This window comes from Lepisosteus platostomus, chromosome 23 (assembly GCF_059453375.1).
Source record: "Lepisosteus platostomus isolate fLepPlt1 chromosome 23, fLepPlt1.hap1, whole genome shotgun sequence".
Classification (NCBI taxonomy): domain Eukaryota; kingdom Metazoa; phylum Chordata; class Actinopteri; order Semionotiformes; family Lepisosteidae; genus Lepisosteus; species Lepisosteus platostomus.
The window spans coordinates 9,324,756-9,343,543 of NC_142633.1; the positions used below are offsets into that span (position 1 = coordinate 9,324,756).

General features: G+C 41.4%; 1 protein-coding gene across 4 annotated transcripts in view; it reads left to right on the top strand.

The window, feature by feature from the left end:
- The window catches only part of LOC148642010 (rho guanine nucleotide exchange factor 10-like protein), a 140,922-nt gene continuing 122,134 nt past the window's right edge, over nt 1-18,788 (top strand). For 3 of the 4 annotated variants that reach the window (XM_088617400.1, XM_088617402.1, XM_088617401.1), the window contains exons 1-2: nt 3-291; nt 10,743-10,812. In XM_088617400.1, coding sequence (XP_088473526.1) covers nt 10,776-10,812 — 37 coding nt within the window. In that variant the 5' untranslated portion in view covers nt 3-291; nt 10,743-10,775. Of the gene's footprint in view, nt 292-10,742; nt 10,813-18,788 lie in introns of all 4 variants that reach the window. The other variant, XM_088617399.1, reaches the window with a different exon arrangement.

Below are 18,788 nucleotides of genomic sequence, written 5' to 3' on the forward strand. Positions count from 1 at the left end.
AGAGAGGGGAGTTTCTTCATCCTAAGAGCTGCAACAGCCCGGACAGTGTGGATGAGAACTCCTTCCTTCTTGTGGGAAAGTAAACAACGGCGGATATTTTCAGCTCCCTCCACTGGCTGGAACTGGAGAGGGACTGGGAGGGGTGAGACTGGGGAGTTGGTGGTCTAAAGGTACTCTGCTGCAGAAGGATGGCGAACGTGTGGATCATGTCAGCTTAACAACCGGGAGCGCTCAGGGGATTCCTGAGATTAAAGTCTAAGGTGGTGCTGCAATCCTATTGAGGAGTGGGGGGTGAGTGTCCATTCTTTGTATTGTCCGTCTGTGCACAGCGACAAAGGCCTTGGGGAAGGGAATGGGTAATGAGATTTGGTCAGTGCTCGAGGATTTGGGAGAACATGCAGTGAACTCCAGCGCTGAGATGCAGGAAAGTGACTGGAGGAGCCTAATAACGGGTGATTTAAACAACGATTCCCAAGATTAACTCTCTTGGTGACCAGCAGGCTTTAGAAATTTCAGTCACTTGGGGACACGGCTCGGTTGACTTGCTTAGAGACTAGCCCGCGGTGTTTCAGCTTGGCTGCTGCATCCTGCAGCACGGCAGTGGACATGCTGCATACAGTGAAGTCCTTGAGTGATGCATTGTTCTTAAAGAAGCCCAGGCCTCTGCTGCCTGGGTGCTGTTCCAGCCTCTTGTTTGGCTTTTCTGCTTGTTTTTCCCACCCGGAATGAAAACGAGTGCAGAAAAAGTGATTTCAAAACTAAACAATTGCGTGTTTTTTACATACACCCGGTAGCTGAAGCCAGTTCTGGGCTTCGGCTCAGAGCAGTGAATTGCATTTTATCTTGATTGTCTGTGTGAAAGTAGAGCTTGCAGGTGTTTCATGTGGACTCATTCCTCATCGTTACCGAGCAACGTGACGCATCCAGACCTTCTTCACATTTGTGTGTCGTGCAAAGCTGATTTTAAGAAAGAAGCAGTTCTGCTCTGCATCTGCAATGGGCAAGAACTTAATACGGACCGGGTCTAATGCCTCCCCTTTGGCATTTGAGAATTCGGGAAAAACGGGGTGTTCAGATCTGCTTTTCCTTATTGAGAATTTTGCTCGGTAAAGAAAACAATCCTTTCCCCTCATTGCCCACACTCCCTCAGGCCCCCTCTCAAGCTGTGCTGTATTCTTAAAGACCCATTCAAACTTTCTCTCCCCCCTCCCTTCTCAACTCTTATTGGATGAGCGCTAATCAAAAGGGTAAAAGCACTTGTCCGGTGAACTTTGGCATTTAAAGTTTTTTGAGGGAGGGAGTGAGTGGAACTCTGTGGGGTTTGGCACAAAACCCGTCTCTTCGGAGTTTTTGATCTTCTAAGGAAGCAGTGTCGGGGTACAGTCTTTCCCCAGCTTTTATTCAATTAAATACAAACAGTTAAAACTGGGAAATGATACATTTTTTACTTCTGGTGTTCATTCCAAAGCCCAGATAATGCTGAGTAAAGACCTGTGGGAGTCTTCTTTAGTTAAATAAAACCAGTGGATTTTGTAATTATATTTAGAAACTAGAAGGGATGACCCAGAAAGCAAACCACGCACATTTTTCCTTTTCTAAACAGAACATTATTTAGCCTTTCCCTTGTGCAAGCTGACCTGTTTCTTTTTTCTTGTCCTTGCCAACAGAACATATGCATTTTTTTCTGTTTTGAACCTTTTTACCCAGATTAATTATAGATTGATTTCATTGTACATCAAAAACAAAAATCAAGTATAATGCTTTATGTGAGCAGAGATAGGTTTTGTGCCAAACCCTGTGAAGGTATTTGCATGGCTGGACTCTGGTCTTTCAGAATAACATATACCGTGCAATTTGCAGTCTATTCGACTCATTTTTAACAACTTGGTTTGTAACTATAAAGAGCCACCATTCCCCACTTGGACAGCAATGGTAACCTGGACTAAGGACCAGCCTGTGCCTCAGAAGGGTCTGGATTCTGTCTCTTGCAGGGTTTGGGCTGGGTAAAATCTGCATTACATTCAGGAGGTTGTGCTTGAGATGCACAGGGTGCCCTTCGTGTTTTTCCCGAGCTTCAGTTGGGTCAAGCAGCTATCTGTGAAGGCGGGCTTGCTGTAAGGGCATGAATAGATGAGCATGTTGGGAATTAATTGATGCAGTGAGCTGCTACACTCAAGATCACTCAGGCCAGCAGAGTTGTACCTCAGCAGCATTGTTTGTGAATGGGAAAAGGCTTGAATGCTTAAATACATTCACAAGCATATTTGCATAGTTTGCCATTGTAAATCTTGGTTTAAGAAATGACTGCACTCTCGGCACGTTTTTGTCATGCTTATACAGCACTGGGTTGTACTACACCATACTGCAGTGACGATGATTTGTAATGTTAGCTAAGTATGATGGACAAGTTGTCTAGTTACTGTTCCAGAAATAAAATGGTTTTGGTCAGTTTTTGGCTGCAGCGAGTGACTTAGCTGCATTTCACACAGATTTATTTAGCAGAGACCTTTCAGACTCACTGAAGTCACCCTTTCCCTCTTCAGTTTTAAATGCTTTTATGATACTGATCAGCAATTTCCTTATTTGCTTTTAAAAATAGACTATAGTGATATCTTCCTGAATGCATTAAAAATAAGGATTTTAAATGGAATTTGCCACAAATTGGACAACATGCCATTTTATTCATGCCACGCTGTGAAAACAAAATTATTTTATACTTGTAAAATCTGCCTCAAAAGTCTTTTTTAATAACAGAAGAAGTTTAGTTCAATAAGTATACCAAACCAAAAAACAAAACATTAATGATTCTGACATTTCTGTCAGGTCATTTTTACATGTCGTTTTAAAAACAAACTAATTTCAGGTATACAAATTAAACAGCCTATGATATTAGTGGTAACCGTGACCAGAATTTTATTACATTTTTTTTGCAGATATAGTTTTGACTGCTCGCATTAGATAGGGCAGAATGTGGTTTCCTAAATCTCAAATGTATACCTCCGACAATATTGATATGAGAATTTATTTTTCAGTATTTAAATTTGAAAAGTTTATTTTCTATATTGTGCTCTCCTTACACCCTGAGTGTCTAGGTGTGGTCTCAAGGAGTCCCAGTCATGTTAGTTTTATAGGTGATCTGATATATTGGGAGCATCCAGAAGCTGTTGATCAATAAGCGAGATACAGTATCTGTTCAATTAAAAGAACCCCAGGTCCTGAACAGATGAAAGGTTCTGGTATTTATAAAAAATGACCTCTAATTTATACAATGGAATGCTTTTTCTTTAATTGATCACAATGGAATTGTTCCACGTCTTTAGAAATTGGTCACCCATAAGCTCTGCTGGACTCTGGATCTCCAGACCCAGAAAAGGAAAACCCCGCCTTAGACTCATAGCGTCTTCCCCAAAACCATCCTTTTAATTCCCAGTTTAACTCCCAACTCCCTTGGTTTTTGATTCTGGCAGAATGTACGTATCTTGTAATATTAATTAATAATAGCCGAAACGTTTGCTAGGGAAGAGCACTTTAGGAATTACAATTTATAAGTTACTGGTCTTTATTTTTGTGATCATCCTATGACAACACAATGCCTGCTGAATACTTCCTAAATGGTGTAGATGTTCTCATTTGGCCAGAAGCAAGGAAATATTGAACAAGCTTTTTATATCTCTGGTTTATGTTCTGTGTAGGCAGTGGATTAGAACCTGGATTAGTACCAACACTTTAAAACACATCTAAAGGTTTTGACGAAGTTTAAAGTGGCACAATAGATTCAGCCTTCAGATGATTAAACATCTCACCTATAACAAAATGTAATGAATGTGATGCCAGTATAAGCCTAAAAGATCACTGATGATAGGTAGTTTTGTTTTGTTCCACTGTGTAGACTGCTGTGTCTTTTCTCCTGCATTTAGGAACAGATAAGGAAGAGTGATTTATGAGAGCATGAATGCGAATGTGGAACATAGTAAAGCAGATCTTTACTGTATCGTGTAAGAGTAATATTGTAGTTCCCGGTATTACATGATGGCAAATCATTGTAAAAGTAAAAGATTAACGCAAACATTTGGAAATCATAGCAAAAAAAAAACCTCCCAAGCAGATGGAAAAATCTGGAAAATGTGTATAATTCCTGTGCAGATTTCCTACAGTCGACTTTCGTTAAAGCTGTGAAGCTGAGCTGGGTGTCATAAAAGTGCCTTCAAGTGGAAAAGGGTTGTGTGTCTGTGGTGTCTTGTTTGCTGTGTCCAGGAATCTTGCTGAGGTATTTCCGTGAGCTGCAGTTTCTTGGCTGTGTCTCTACGGCGATAGTCCCTGGAAACTGTTGGAGTTCTCGGTGAGAGCCGTTCACAGGGCAGTCAGACAGTCTGGGGCAGGAACAGCACAGGATACAGACTTTTATCACAATGTCATCATATATCACAAGCTTGGGCACAGGTTAGAAGACGGATCTCGCAACCCATGTTAACCTATTGAGAGATGTTTTTGAACATGTAGGACAGTGCTGGGCCTGAGCCTGAGTTTCCAGAGGGGAGTACTGCTGATCAGAACCAGCGCATAATTCTGACAATGGAACGATAGTATTTTCAATAATCCCTTTAAGTTTTTTTTTTTAAATTTACTTTTAAGTAAAACCGTATTTTCAAAAGTGGCTTTAACCTGGAAAACAAGAGTCACCAATGGATTGTTAAGTTAAAAGCTGGTATTATGACTACTGCTGCTACTACTAATAATAATGAATAATTCCTTATGTAGCGCTTTCACTCCACTCAAAGCGCTTTACAGGTAATGGGGATCCCCTCCACCCCCACCAGTGTGCAGCCCCACTTGGATGATGTCAGTTTGCAGAGAAAGTGACATAATGTCAGTTTGGAGAAAAAGGTGGTGTCTGTACTCTCACTTGGTTTATTTTCTCCATTTGACATAGAGACGAAATACTTATTGTGAATATTACACAGGTTTTTAAAAGAAAAATACTTTTTAAAACTGAAAAACCAAGTAATTGATCAGTATTAGTATTGGTAGTTCAGGTGGGTAGCTGTGTCAGCATGCATAGTCTGCAAAGGAACAAGTAACAGGTTTATTCCATGCTGAAAAGAGAAGAAAGAAAACACAACGTTTTGGCTGTGGAGCCTTTTTCGGGTGTGAGAAAGACAGGGCAGACAGCAAAGATTAACTAGCATAGGAGAACAAAAGCTGGGAGAGTGGAGGAGGTGGGAGAGGGGAGTATTAGTATTAGTAAACATCAGTATTTTACATTAGTATACATTAATATTTTTCTATTTACACCTATGGCTGGCAACTTTCACATTACTGGATGACTTGGTGCACATACTGTATTTGGGAAACACTCTAAATTAGAAGCTGCACACAGTGTGTCTAATGATATATTTATAAAGTATGAATAGAGTGACATAGATGTGATAATAACCCATCCTATACTCTAATTTTATAGCCCGTTGACAATAAAATCTTAATCCTGACCATTTCACATTTCAGTATCTTTAATAATATGTTAAGAGTTTGTTGCCAGATAGCTACAACAGAGACCTAAACTAAAGTGTCCTATACAGTATGTATAAATTACAAAGAACCCCCACTGTTATCTGTGCCCTTTGCATTAGTTAGATTCAGATAGGTTATTCTGTTCCCAGCCACCACTACCATACACGTCTCCAGATGCTTTCTGCTATTGTCCATTGATGTTCGCTGCCTCTTTTTCCCCACAGCCAACAGCAGGCTTGTGAATAATTCATGCACACTGACCTCTGTGCTCAGGGGAAGACCAAGGTTAGAAAGCGACTCTTCTTTAAGAGGGAATGTGTATGTACAATACCCATACTTACAAATGGGCTTCATTGATAGAATTAAACCCCAACGACCATTCCTGTTGCATATTCTTATATTCTGTATTGAGTTTACCAGCAAAATCTACACTGCATTCTCAATTTTGAGCATTTGTGAGCATAGGGAACTCTGAACAAAACTAAATTCATCAACGTGTTGTAAGTGTCCTCTAACATCATTAAAAATTTAGTGAAAAAGGCCTATACTGTTTTGAATTTTCGGCATCCATTATGGTCTATCTGAGAAAGACAGATTAATTAACAAACTGGGATCGGGAGTAGTAGTTCTTTCAGATATCCAGTTGTTTGTACTGGCATATTTGAAAGTCAAATTAAGGAAGCTATAGGTTCATTTAAGGATTCAATCAAGTCCATTTGGAACACAAATTAGAAGATACAGAAGTCTCTGATATCTAAGGTTGGGAAACCGTGATGTTGAATGTCGGGACATGGCTGTACAGTATACTATATAGTCAATATATGCAGTGAGCAGCTGCTGCAGTGCCAGTTTCTGGGTTTTCTTTCTGTTTCAAACCGTGAACCATGGCTCCTGTTTCAGTGAAAACAATGCACTGGACTATTTTTTTCCAGGAAAATAGAGAATTGATAGAGAATGAAGAGAGAGCTGTAGATTTCCTAAAATTACTAATAAAAGTAACTCAAAGTTAAGCCCAAAAGTTCTTTCACACTGAAAAGTCAGAATGTTTGTGAAGGCTGTTTTTATTTTTTTTCTTCTACGTTTTGATGCATGTTAATGCTTGAGGAATGAAATGAAATTAAAATACCTGCTATGACATAACTGCTAGTCCATCTCTCTGGATGACCTGCAGCGTTCTCACACAGGTACCCACTATTGCATCTGCTTGATTTTTGTTTCTTAGTATGAGAATTTTGTTGGGAGAAATGGTATCTGAAACCACTACAGTTTTCTGAGAGGGGAACAACTTCATATGCACCAGAGTCTCAATTTTCGCAGTAAATGCAGATCAGAGTAAATACACAAAGAGGATGAACTGAGCACAGGATGTGGTAGAATACTGTTTGTAATAGAAGACAGAATTAGAAATGCTTTCTGTTCAAAGTCATTATAAGATTGGGAACAGGGGCACTTCTTTGCAAAGAGCTTTATGACTGATGACTCTTATAGCAAAAATCATTAGTGCTAGTTATTTTAAATAATCTGTTTATGTGCAAAAAAGTACATACAGATCAGTACTTTTCTTTTATACTAATATTTAAGGCTGTCGTGAGACAGATCCTGGGTCACTATATCGCTTCCTTCTCCAAACATACATTGATACCCGCTGACGTTTCATTAAATAAAATGACCTTTGACAGCAGGATCTTGTTTAAAGACGGCATTATCGTTTTTGCTGTCACAGGGTCTGTTTTGTTGAAGCAAGTGCTGTAGTAGTTGAGGCCATCTGTCTTGGCACTCTCTGTTTGTCAACTGTTCCTCACACAGGGAGTGCTGCAGCTCTTTCTGTGTTTTTGACAATAGCCTGTACTCTTTTGCTTGTCCATGTTGGCAGTACAGCGCAGTGAATAATCCTGATTCACCCAAGTGTGATGCACTGTTACGCCCCGGATAAGAGTATTTAATGCAAATGTGAAATCCTCCATTTATTTGCTCTTGCCCCTCCTCTGTTAGGCCTGGTTCATTCCTGAGGAGTGAACTGCAATGCCTTTGCTCTGTCATCTCTACCTTGCCCCAGGGTTAGGCTGAAGTCTGCGAGCTTGTTAGGATCTGTTGCACACAGCTAAGGAATTCCACATTTCCTCGCAGCCACTGGCAGCAATGACTTGACCAGGCACTGTTACTTTTCCCAAGCTCTCAGGATCACAGCCCTTGTGCGACAGCAAAGGTAGTTGCAAGCTGCCTGATGGAAGTCTGGTGCAAGTTCACGGTCTCTGCTAGTTTTCAACCAGGCTTGATGCAGGCATGAAATGATCAGACCCAGGCTTCAGTTAATAGATTTTCTCATTCATTATCATGCATTTTCCTATCACAAGTCACACCTTGCTGTTCATTTGTCTGGGACCTCTTGGGCTTGTCATGTCCAGTTAGTGTTCTTTAGGAAATTTAATTACATGCTGTGATGTAAGTTAGTTAGAGGTGGCTGAAATGTTGCTGGTATTTCAAATATTTGTAATACCAACAAAGGGTCTACAATTTATCTATGGACTGGTCTCCCTGCCTTTAGAAATACACATACTGTTGTTTAGATGGCTGTATTTCTTAATTAATAACATAAGGAAGGCTACAAATGTAAAGAGGCTCTTTGGTAGTTTGTAGCTAATTGATCCAGGGATCTCCTCCAAGACATTTCTTGAAAGAAGCCAGGGTATCGGCTTCAACAACATGGCTGGACAGCGTCTTCCATACTCCTACAACCCAAATTGAAATTGAAATGCAGATAGTCTTATTGACAAAATAAGCGTAACTTGGAACCATTCAACAAGATACAGCAGATTAGTGGTTTCTTCTTTGTGTGTACATAGGATGTGGCTTCAATATGCTTGATGCTTCAGTTTGGTGGAAGGAAATTGGATGGATTTATTCAGCCACTTACTAAGGTGAGGACATATGGTAACTAAGTTAATTTTGTCTGAGCATCATTTTCTGTAGTGTAGAATGCAGGATGCTCCTTTTTAAAAACAGTGCTGGCTCATGAGACACTAGAAGGCAGGTAAATAACTTCAAAATACCACCCAGAGGTGCCCATCCCTTATAATGATGATGATGACAGTTATATATTTGTTTTGTTATCCTTTTCGACAAATCTTGCCAGACAACACCCTTTCATCTCCCAATGCATCTGGTGGTAATTCAGCCCATACAAATTCTTCTTTATTAGAGAGTTATGTGACACAAGAATGAGGCCAGTTAGACATGCCATTAACCTTCAGGACTGTGATTTAATGAATAACTTGGCTTTTTCAATGAAAAACTCTGCAACAATGTGTTTTGGTACCAAACCAAAGGTTAGTCCTACAAAACAGTCTTTGTTTCCCTGCTGCATTGGTCAGTTTTTAGAAAATGTATTTGTGCTTTAGAAGCTGTGACCTTGGCAAACTCTGTAGTGCTGTTCTGTATTAACAGAGGAAGACAGAGAGAGAGTATAGTATGTTATGAGTTGCCATGTAGAAATGGGTTCCCGGGGAATGAATAAGGACTATTCTTTTCACTAGGGATTGCCTCATAGTTGCTGCCTATTACAGCTCACTGATTAGAGTGCTTTGTGCCTTATTGTGTCTACCAACGGTGGTATTTAACCCATAGATTTCCAGTTATTCTCATTTACTTGCTTTTCATTTTTTTGTCAGATTTATTTGTTGCTATTTAGATTTAGAACATCCATCTAATTCCTCACCTGACTGATTCAACCCATGTGATGACACGCAACTGGATATGTCAGAACACAAGGCAGGGAATTTTGCTCATATTGCTTTATGAAGGGATGCCAAGCTCAAGGCTTTTCAGATTTTTCCTTCATCTCAAACTCACAAGGAATGTAAAGGACAAACATTGGTATATTTTAAAAATTAAATGTGGTGTTTCTTACTGCGAGCTGGTCTAAGACTGAGATCTTGGTGACTCCATGACATTTATGAGCAAACTCATAAATTTCACTCAGGCAGGTGAGGTGTCAGTAGTTGAAATGGAAAGCAGTTTTTCCAAATAGACACTTCACCTTGAGATTTTCAGTTGTCTCCATAACTTCAGCAAAGTTAACTCGACTGCTTGAGAGCATGGCTGCAGGTTGTAGGATGGTGGAGCACAAATGCTTCTGCCCAAATACACATCAGGGTATTTGTGTATTGTGTATTTGTGACCTGATAAAAACTTGTCAGAGTTGTTTGATATTGTAAAATCAGGAGATGCTGTAACCATCCAATTGTAAACACAAGGAAAGCCAGCAGAATATGTAATCTACCTCTTGGTATGCAATTTATCCATTTAATGATGCTAATGCAGAAGACTTTTTGGATTTGTGGTAGATATTAGGAAAAAAAAAGGTAGTATAGGTGTTTATTATTAATGACATAAGACAGTCCTCTAGAAACTCTGTTTGAGACCTCTAAACTGAATTGCACAAGAGTGTTTTCACTCTGTAGGCTGATCTCCTCAGATTTCAGAAGCCAAGGAAGGCTGGGCCTGGTCCTTTCTGCAGTGGGAGACTTCTATGAAACCCAGACTGATGTTTCAAGTGGTGTTAGTGCCCCAGGAGGCGGTACTCTTTCCTCCAGAAATTCCAGACCAGTGTCCCAGGATGGTGGCTGGGAACCCTGTGGTGTGGGAGGTGTTGTGCTTTGGATGAGCGTTAAACCAAGGTCCTGAGGTCTTGATCATTAAAGCTCCCATAGCACTTTTCAATGGAGTAGTACTGTATGTGTAACTGGTGGATTTCCACTCGGGGCCTGTACAGTATGGCCTTTCTGGAGGACCCTTTAATACAGCCGGTGGAGTCATGACTGATGTCTCCACCTGATCCACTGTGCAGTGGGGCTGCCAGCACTTTTAACTGTTGGGCATCATTTCTCGAGAAGAAAGAGAAAACCCTTGTGAACATGGGGAGGAACATGCAAACTCACAGAAGGTGCCCCAGCCCGAAATTGAACCCAAGACTAAAATTGTCCTTAATCAAGAAGAGAATGCTACAGACCAGCAAACAAATGTTGATATACATGGTCCAGGTTGTTAAGCAAAACACTAGTGGACAGTCATAGGTATAAAGACACCTGATTATCACTTATTTTCTGTGTGACAGTAACAGAAGTCCCTGTAAATCTAATTTGTTCAAAGTAGGTGATTGAGTCAGCATAGAGTACGTGTTTTAATATGGGTCTCTTTGAAAGATTTCTTCACCTAATCGTGCCTCTCTTTTCCAGTGAAAGGGACTGATGTGACTTCAGACAGGACTGATGGCATCCCCAGACCCCATCTCCCCCTCCATCAATGGTATGTACTCACGCTTGTTCTCATTTACAGTGGTGCAGTACATCGGCAACACAGCTGAACATGCTGCTGTCTACAGAATGGGCAGCACAGCTTGCAACTAAAATCTAGTGCATTCAGTTAATTAACATGCGGACCATCTAGTTTTACTAATCAGGAAATTATTCTGTCCTGAAATTTAATACAGTGTTCTAATACAGAAGCATAAATAAATAATCAATAATACATATATAACATAAATATTGCAGTGGTTAGCATTGCTGTCTCACAGCGTTGGGACCCTGGGTTCAATTACAGACTTGGGGTGCTCTCTGTGTGTGTATGTTCTCTTGTGGGTTTCCTTCAGATGCTCCAGTTTCCTCCCACAGTCTAAAGCCACACTGGTATATTAATTGCCTTCTAGGGAAATTGGCTCTGGTGTGAGTGTATGTGTTTGTGCTTGTGTCTGTGTCTCCGGCTTGCCCGCAACCTTGTATTGGATAAAGGGGTTAGAAAATGGATGAATGAATACAGTCACAGATACAGATTTCCAAGGGATTACACCAGATAGCCAGGGAGGCAGTGTGGTACAGTATTTGAAAATTGCATTGCCTGCCATGACCAAGGCAGATACAAATTCCCTCTGGGGCTTGTAAGAATATACCTATAGGACGTTCCTATTTTTTAGAACTATGCACTCTGAGTTCCTCACTGCCCCTCCCACCTCCTCATGAGCTTCTGTGTAGCAGAATGAGGGAGGAGCAGGGTGGGGGAGGAGCGTGGGGGTCTTCTTGCTGGTTTCTAACATCTCTGATTCTCTCCAACACCTCTCAGATCACCCTAGAGAACTATGTGTATAACACAGTGCTCACACACTAATTCTCCACTTGCCATTTGTGTCTCTGCGTGTCTGAATTAGTCGCTGGAAGAGCTGCAGTTTTGGAATGTAGGTTAGAAACACTTCACAGAACTTATGAATAGTTCTCCCACACACTCCCTACTACCACCAACATAGCTCATAAATATCTTGAAATTTTGCTTTATTTCATTGGAAGCTGTTGTTTCTGGCACGCTCACAGCAGGATATGCAGCGCTGCAGTTACTCCACTTTTCTGGGAGTAAAAGAAGCGCTTGAAGTGAAGGACAGAAAGAGGCGGTTCTTGACTGCTGTGTGCTTTTCCCCTCCTGGTTACACAGGGGTGGCCAACCCTGATCCTGGACAGTCACAGTCCAGAGGGTGTTTACCGAGCTATCCCCATCATTAGACTGATAAGGTTATAGAATCGTTTAAAACTGGTTATGTGTTCCAAGTTTTTACAAACTAATGACAAAAAAGGTGATGTAGAAGTGACTGTTTTTCCAGGATCAAGGGAAGTCACCGTGGGATTGTTAGTTACACTTTGGACATGTTTGAGGCTGTTTTCCACCCCTGCAGTGCTGTCTAAAGGGTAGAGTTTAGGGACTGGGGTCGCGGTCTGGTACAGTGATTATAGCAGGCAGCGCTTTGAGAGCTTACAAGAACTCGAAGCAGTTTGCACGGAGATCAGCAGGAAAGGGCACGGATTTACCAAGTGTCACGTTATGCCACACGCGGGCGGGCGATTCCGGCGTTTTCTTTCCTGATCCCCGGTTTGGAGCTGTCCCGAGGGCAGCCCCTTCTCCAGCGGCGTGACCCTGCTGTGTTCCCGCTCTGCGCCGATGCTGTCATTCCCCGTGGGGCCCCTCGACAACCAATCAGGGCCAGGAGCGTCCTGCACAGGAAATGATTGCGCAACACTTGGAAATTTGAAGCAGATGCTCAGCTGTAGAGAAAGAGAGAGAGAAAAAGAGTTGTTCCAGGGAAGAGTGAGTGCGAATGCATGCGCGTTTGTTGTGCTTAGAGACTGCTATGGAGAAAAACAGCCGAAAGAAAGCTGGGGCTTCGATATTAATTAACTAGTATCACTGTTCACTTTTCAGTAAGAGATTTATACTGGGAAATACTCTGTTTTGTCATGCCACAGAGTAACAAGAGGTGAGAGAATGCGGATGAACCCTACTTAAATACTGATTAAAAATATACAGAGCAGTTTGGTTTTATTATTCACATCACTTTTTCTTCAGCCACCAACCTTGAACACTACACATTGATATAAGAACATTGTTTCATTTTCCCATTTAAGTACAGAATACGAGAAGGAAATAGATGTCTGTTGTTGTAATTGTGTTTCAGAGCAGAGGGATACCTGACATTTAAATCGTTTGAATCAATTTATCGTGGGAACAATCGCCTTGTGTGTAAAGACACACTGTCTCGGTCATTTTGAATGTGAAAGATTGACAAAAGCAATGACTTACGGAAAATTAAATTAAAATAAATCTGCACTGTCACATCATATTAACTGACTTCAGTGCCATGGTTTACTAAAAATATATTAACTGGATTTTTGCTGTTAATGGGGGTATCCATAGAATAACGGGCATCTCTAAAGTATATTATGTTCTATAAATAGGGGAAGGAGCTGTAACTGGTAAACTTAAAGTTTGATGGTACGCACAATTTAATATTCCTGGTATCTTTAGGTTGGTTCTAAAGACATGTTGGACTGGAACCTGTAAGGAGCCAATTGGCTCTTTAGGTCTCGGCCTGACAACAATAACTCCAGTATTAGACAGAGTGATCGAGATTGATCCGCTCACACTTTGAGCCTTTATCCACTGACATGCTGCAGGTTCCAAGGTGTCTAATAGGAGAGTTCGTGCACCCAGTGTTAGTGTTATCTCTCACTGTGAAGCCTCTCTGACTTGCTCCAGTCACGGTTTTGCAGAGAGCAGAAAGAGCCCCGTCTGACTAATTCCAGCCACACTCCCGAGGCCACGCTGCCAAATTGTATTCGGACACTCGGGGAATCCTGGTCACAGCGAACTAGTGATATTGTGCAGGACTGATCTTGTGATTTCTGGACCATGTGGTCTGTTCCTTCACTATCTGAGCCGCTCAAGAGAGAATGGATTTGCATTTGGAATCAGGCACCCATTAGCAGTGGATATAGTGGACTTCACACAGCTCATTTGGGAAAATGATCCAGTCTCCACAGAATTTCTTAGGCCCTGTTTCTAAGGTTGTCACTCTGGAGCCGCAAACTGGGCAGCAGCTTGGATGGGTGGCACTAGGGTCCCGATGTTTATATTGTAGACAGTGAGAAAGTAATACGGATGGATGAGGATCATCCATCCCAAAGCTGGATGTGTTGCCTGTGTATATCAAGCCAAAGCCTCTGTTGTGTCAAGCAGCAGACTTGCACACAGCTATATCCAGTGGCTTGCCAGCAGCCGTATCATACTGCAGCTCACAACTTGCAGCCCCCTGAAGCTGAGCAGGTGTGAGCCTGGTCAGTACCTAGATGGGAGACCTCCTGGGAAAGCTAAGGTTGCTGCTGGAAGAGGTGTTAGTGGGGCAAGCACACAGATTTTGCACACAGACTTATCCAGTACGACTAATTGCTACATTTTATTTTTTGGGGCTATTTGAGTTTTTGATTTTTTTTTTGCAGGTTTTAAATTCTTTCATCGGTTGAAGGGCTTGATCAAAACACTATTGAATCAAAATGCTTCGATTGAAAATCTTCACTCTAAAAAAGGTGCATGCGTTACTTGTAATCGAGAAATAATAGATGTCATTGGACGGGTTGGATTTGGTTGCAAGCCACTGTAACTCTGTATTAGCTGAAGAAGGGTAAGGGTGTTCTGGTATGCAAAGCAGGTTTCTCACACCCTTTGATAACACAGAGAGAAGGTACTATGCAATCAATTGCCATCAATGCAGTTGACATGATCTTGTCTGCATCTTTTTCATGTGTGCTTTTCATTTTGTGTATGATTTGTTTTTCTTTAAATAGTAATTTATGATCACTCACAATGATACATGAAAATATTTGGAGCTGTTATCTTGCTGTTGGAGAAAAAGGCACAGGCAAGTTGTACACCGTTACTTTCATATCACTCCTGCACTAATACTACGACACTGTCCTTAGCCTGTGTTTAAGGTGCAGTGGGAAGGTTGCACCCTGATGAGACAGCAGCTTTCTTGGGTGCTTTGCTTTGATTCCCTCACCCCGTATCTGTGGTGTCTCATTCCTCGCTTATGAATTTTTAATTGAAAAAAACATTATGTCAAAAAGAAGGCAGTTGTGCTCGGTTTTATTGCTAGTGTAGGGTAATATGGCTCAAACACAGACCCTTCTCATTTATTTAATATTTCGCTGCAGACTCATTTAAAAAAAACACATTTCACTCCTTGGCTGTGCAAAGCATTGAGGCACTTGAAAATGCAGGAGGACAGGAAGAGAGGAGAGCTCTTGCAGTCCGTTCGCCAGCAGACCAGCTGCTCTGACAAGATGCTGCCATTAGTCCATATGCTCTTGACACATGTCCACAAATAGAGCTCAGCCAGAAGATGAGCTGGCCAGTACCACATGGGCTTTTACAAGTGACCATGCTGCAGAGCATTCACTGCTCTCAATTTTCAAATGGAAGCTAACTGCTTTTTGTTGCACTTGCTACGGGCCGAACACAAAAGGAAATCAATAACTGCAGAGAGGGAGTAAGAAACCAGATACGCCCTGGAAACTGAGCGGTGTCATGCACAAATGCATCCATCCATTTTCTGACCCTTTAATCGAATTCTGGGTCACTAGAGGGGCAGAGTCTATCCCAGCAATCAACTGATGCGTGGCAAGATACACCCTGAATGGGACACCAGTCCATCACAGGTCACACTCAAACACAGACACACACATAGTCTCGCCAGGACAACTTTTCCCAGAAGCCATTTAACCTACCAATATACTGTATCTTTGGACTGTGGGAGGAAACCAGAGCACCTAAAGGAAACCCATGCGAACAGGGGGAGAACATACAAACTCCACCCAGACAGCACCCCAGGAATTGAACCCAGGACCCCAGTGCAGTAAGGCAGCAATGCTGACCACTGTGCCCTGTGTTGTGCGCCTTGGCCACTAATGTCAGGTTAAATTGTTAAAGTAAGGCTTCACATTCACCTCTACAGCTGCTTGTGTGAATGGGTACTCTTGTGATGCAGCCATGACTTCAGTACGTCTTCTTCAGAACAGCAGTCGTAGTGCCTTTGTGTGTCATCTTCACTTGATTTGACATTATTGATAATGGTATACGCCGGCAAAGATCTCATGACGAAAGGTCACGATTTAGATTGGAATTAGTTACCATCTGGGCTTAGTGCTGACTGTCAATTCTCAGAAGCACTGAAGTAGAGATATGGTAATATTGCTTCCCCAGCGGACATTCGGCAGGGAGACACCCTGGGGCTGGAGTGGCAGACCTCAGGAATCCCCTGACGGGTCTCCGGGGGGACACCAGGGCAGAACTGCGAGGTCTTCAGCCATTGTCAGGGAAGGATTGGCACCCGAGTTCCTGTTTAAATCAACACGTCAGTTCTCGGCTTGTGTGGGCTCTGCCTCGCATGTAAATAGTTAAGGGCATTCAAATTTGATTCTCTGCACGCTTCATGCTACAATATTATACATCACACTGGGGAGATCTGGTTTCGAGCTGAGCTGTGGTTGTCACATTATAAAAAGGACTTGGCTACTCAGGAAGCATTGACGAACAACCCAGAGGAACACTTCTGGGCCAGCAGTGAATCTAATGATACATGTGGAAATGAAACTCTTGAAATAAAGGAAACGCTGAGAAGTGGCAACCAGCTTTAATTTTGAAGCAGAATTAAAATCATTTTTAGAAACGTCTGGATGCAATTCTCAGGTCAATAAGCTTTTAGCAGCTGAACAAGCAACTTGAGCAAAATATCCACCTCTTGTTTGTAATCTACTTTTTTTATATGCTAAAAATATAAAATACAAGATGATACTGTTATGGTTTCTGTTAAATCTAAAAATGCTGAGCTGCATTAGTACGTTCTTAAACCCAGTGATTATGTGGGCAAGCGTTTCCCAAATGTAAGTGACCAAAATCAAGAATTTGATGCTGCTAAAGTCGAAACCTCTCCTGGAGTTGCTTTCATCCTCTTTCACAGCAATTAGTCCATGAGCAGTGTAGCATAGATCTTGCTTAAGGATGTACAGTACTGATAGAACTTGATAAACCTCTGAATGTACCATCCACACCCACTATTTCTGCTGTAAAATAGTTATGCATTGTTTCTGAATTGGTTCCTTAGTTGTTAGTGGTTATGAAATATGAATTGCAGTATAATATGAATCACGATGTATGGTGCCTCCTGAAATATTAAATATGACTAAAACTTTTCTGTAAAATTGTTTGAGGAGCATTTAATTTGTCATGTTTCGGAAAAGTACCTGGTATCACGCAGGCAGCACCATAGCTTGAAATTCTGCTGTTTGTCTTAGTAACCTACATAAGATCACCTAACCCTCTAACAGCTTCACGCACACTTGTTTGCTCTGTAATCCTTTCACAGAGCTGCCTCTGTGTCTGTGCCTTTTGTTCATACAGCACACTCAGCTTCTTTTGCGGATTGCAAACTTGAGAAAGCAAACGAATGCTGTTGTAGCTTTCTGTCTACTGGCACCCGTGCCGTATTAAAACTGGCCTGAAATTCTAAAAAGGCCTGTTTTTGTGTTGAAGTCCAACTTCTATCATGGATGAGATCCAAGTTTGTTTGCCAGAGGAGAACAAAATCAGCTTTCGCCATCTTGCTCTTTTTTATGTGTATCCATCCCTTCATAAGTAACGTGTAGAAGTCAGATGACAGACCTAACTGGAACCTTCACAGATAAAAACAAATATCTTTCTTTAATTTGTCTTTTTGCTGACGATTTTTCTCCGCCTCAGAGCAAACCCATCCACCTGCCATTCAGATGTATACAAAGCATAACTCTCATGCTGGAAATAAGAAAGCACTGTTTTTTACTTTTAGTTATTTCATTATTTGAGTAAGAGCAGAGTGAATGATTTGGGATTGCTCTGTGTTGCAGTGGTCATGGGTGGTCTAGATATTTTAAGACACCTATGGGAATGTTCTCGTTTTTAGAAAAAAAAAACATGATTCAGTACCCTGACAATCCTGCTGATATTTATAAAGGTTGCAGTTTGAGAGTGCATACTTTTTTTTTTAAGTTCTTGGCTCACCGACTGTATTCTTAACTACCTAAAACAGTCAGTTGTTATCTTAAGATAAAACCAACTTTCGCTTTAACCAGTGAAGTCCCGAGGAAACACTAAAGGATTGGACCAGGGTAAATCAGAACACCTTTCTGTTGTAATTCATATATCATGAAAGTCTATGTAACAGTTCTTTTGTAATACCATATTGTGAATCATTAAACTATAGTAAGGAGCCAAGAGCACCAATCTGCACTGAGCACCATCTGTGAGGCCCTTGTAGACTCCAGGTGGCAGTGGTAGAGACCAGGCCTGAGTCTAACTGTGCTTTGTGACCCACAGTGCTCCTGACCACACTGTATCCCAGCTAAAGGGTGTAGCTCTGCCTGGGTCCTTTCAGTGTGGGCTAATTATAGGGTGTTACACCAAACACACCCAGTGATGTAATTCTATTGTGCAAACTGTACAGTATGTGTTGCTGTCAGTCCTCTACAGCACATCAGCACTATGGGACAAGTACTGCATTATTAAGTAATATATTTTCTCTACTGTATAAAATAGTGTCAGATGCAATGACTTCAGGTACAAAGGCTTTATCCTTGCTGTTGGCCACATGTTTCTTAGTTTGTGGATTAAAATTCTGGTAATGTTTTCAGATCAATGTTTTATAGCTGAAGCCTGACTTAATTTACAGTAGTGCAGTGCAGGAATATATAATGTGCTCAGGGAAAGGCATTTTGATGAAGCATCAGCCTTGATTTTTTTCCCAGTCCAACCCATTTAAAGATTCAAATTAAAAAATTCCTGTGTTTATACTCATCTTAACAGTTCTGACCAGAGTGCTAATGTAAATTAAATAATTGAAAATATCCTTTATGCGATCTTGTCTTTGCACCAAA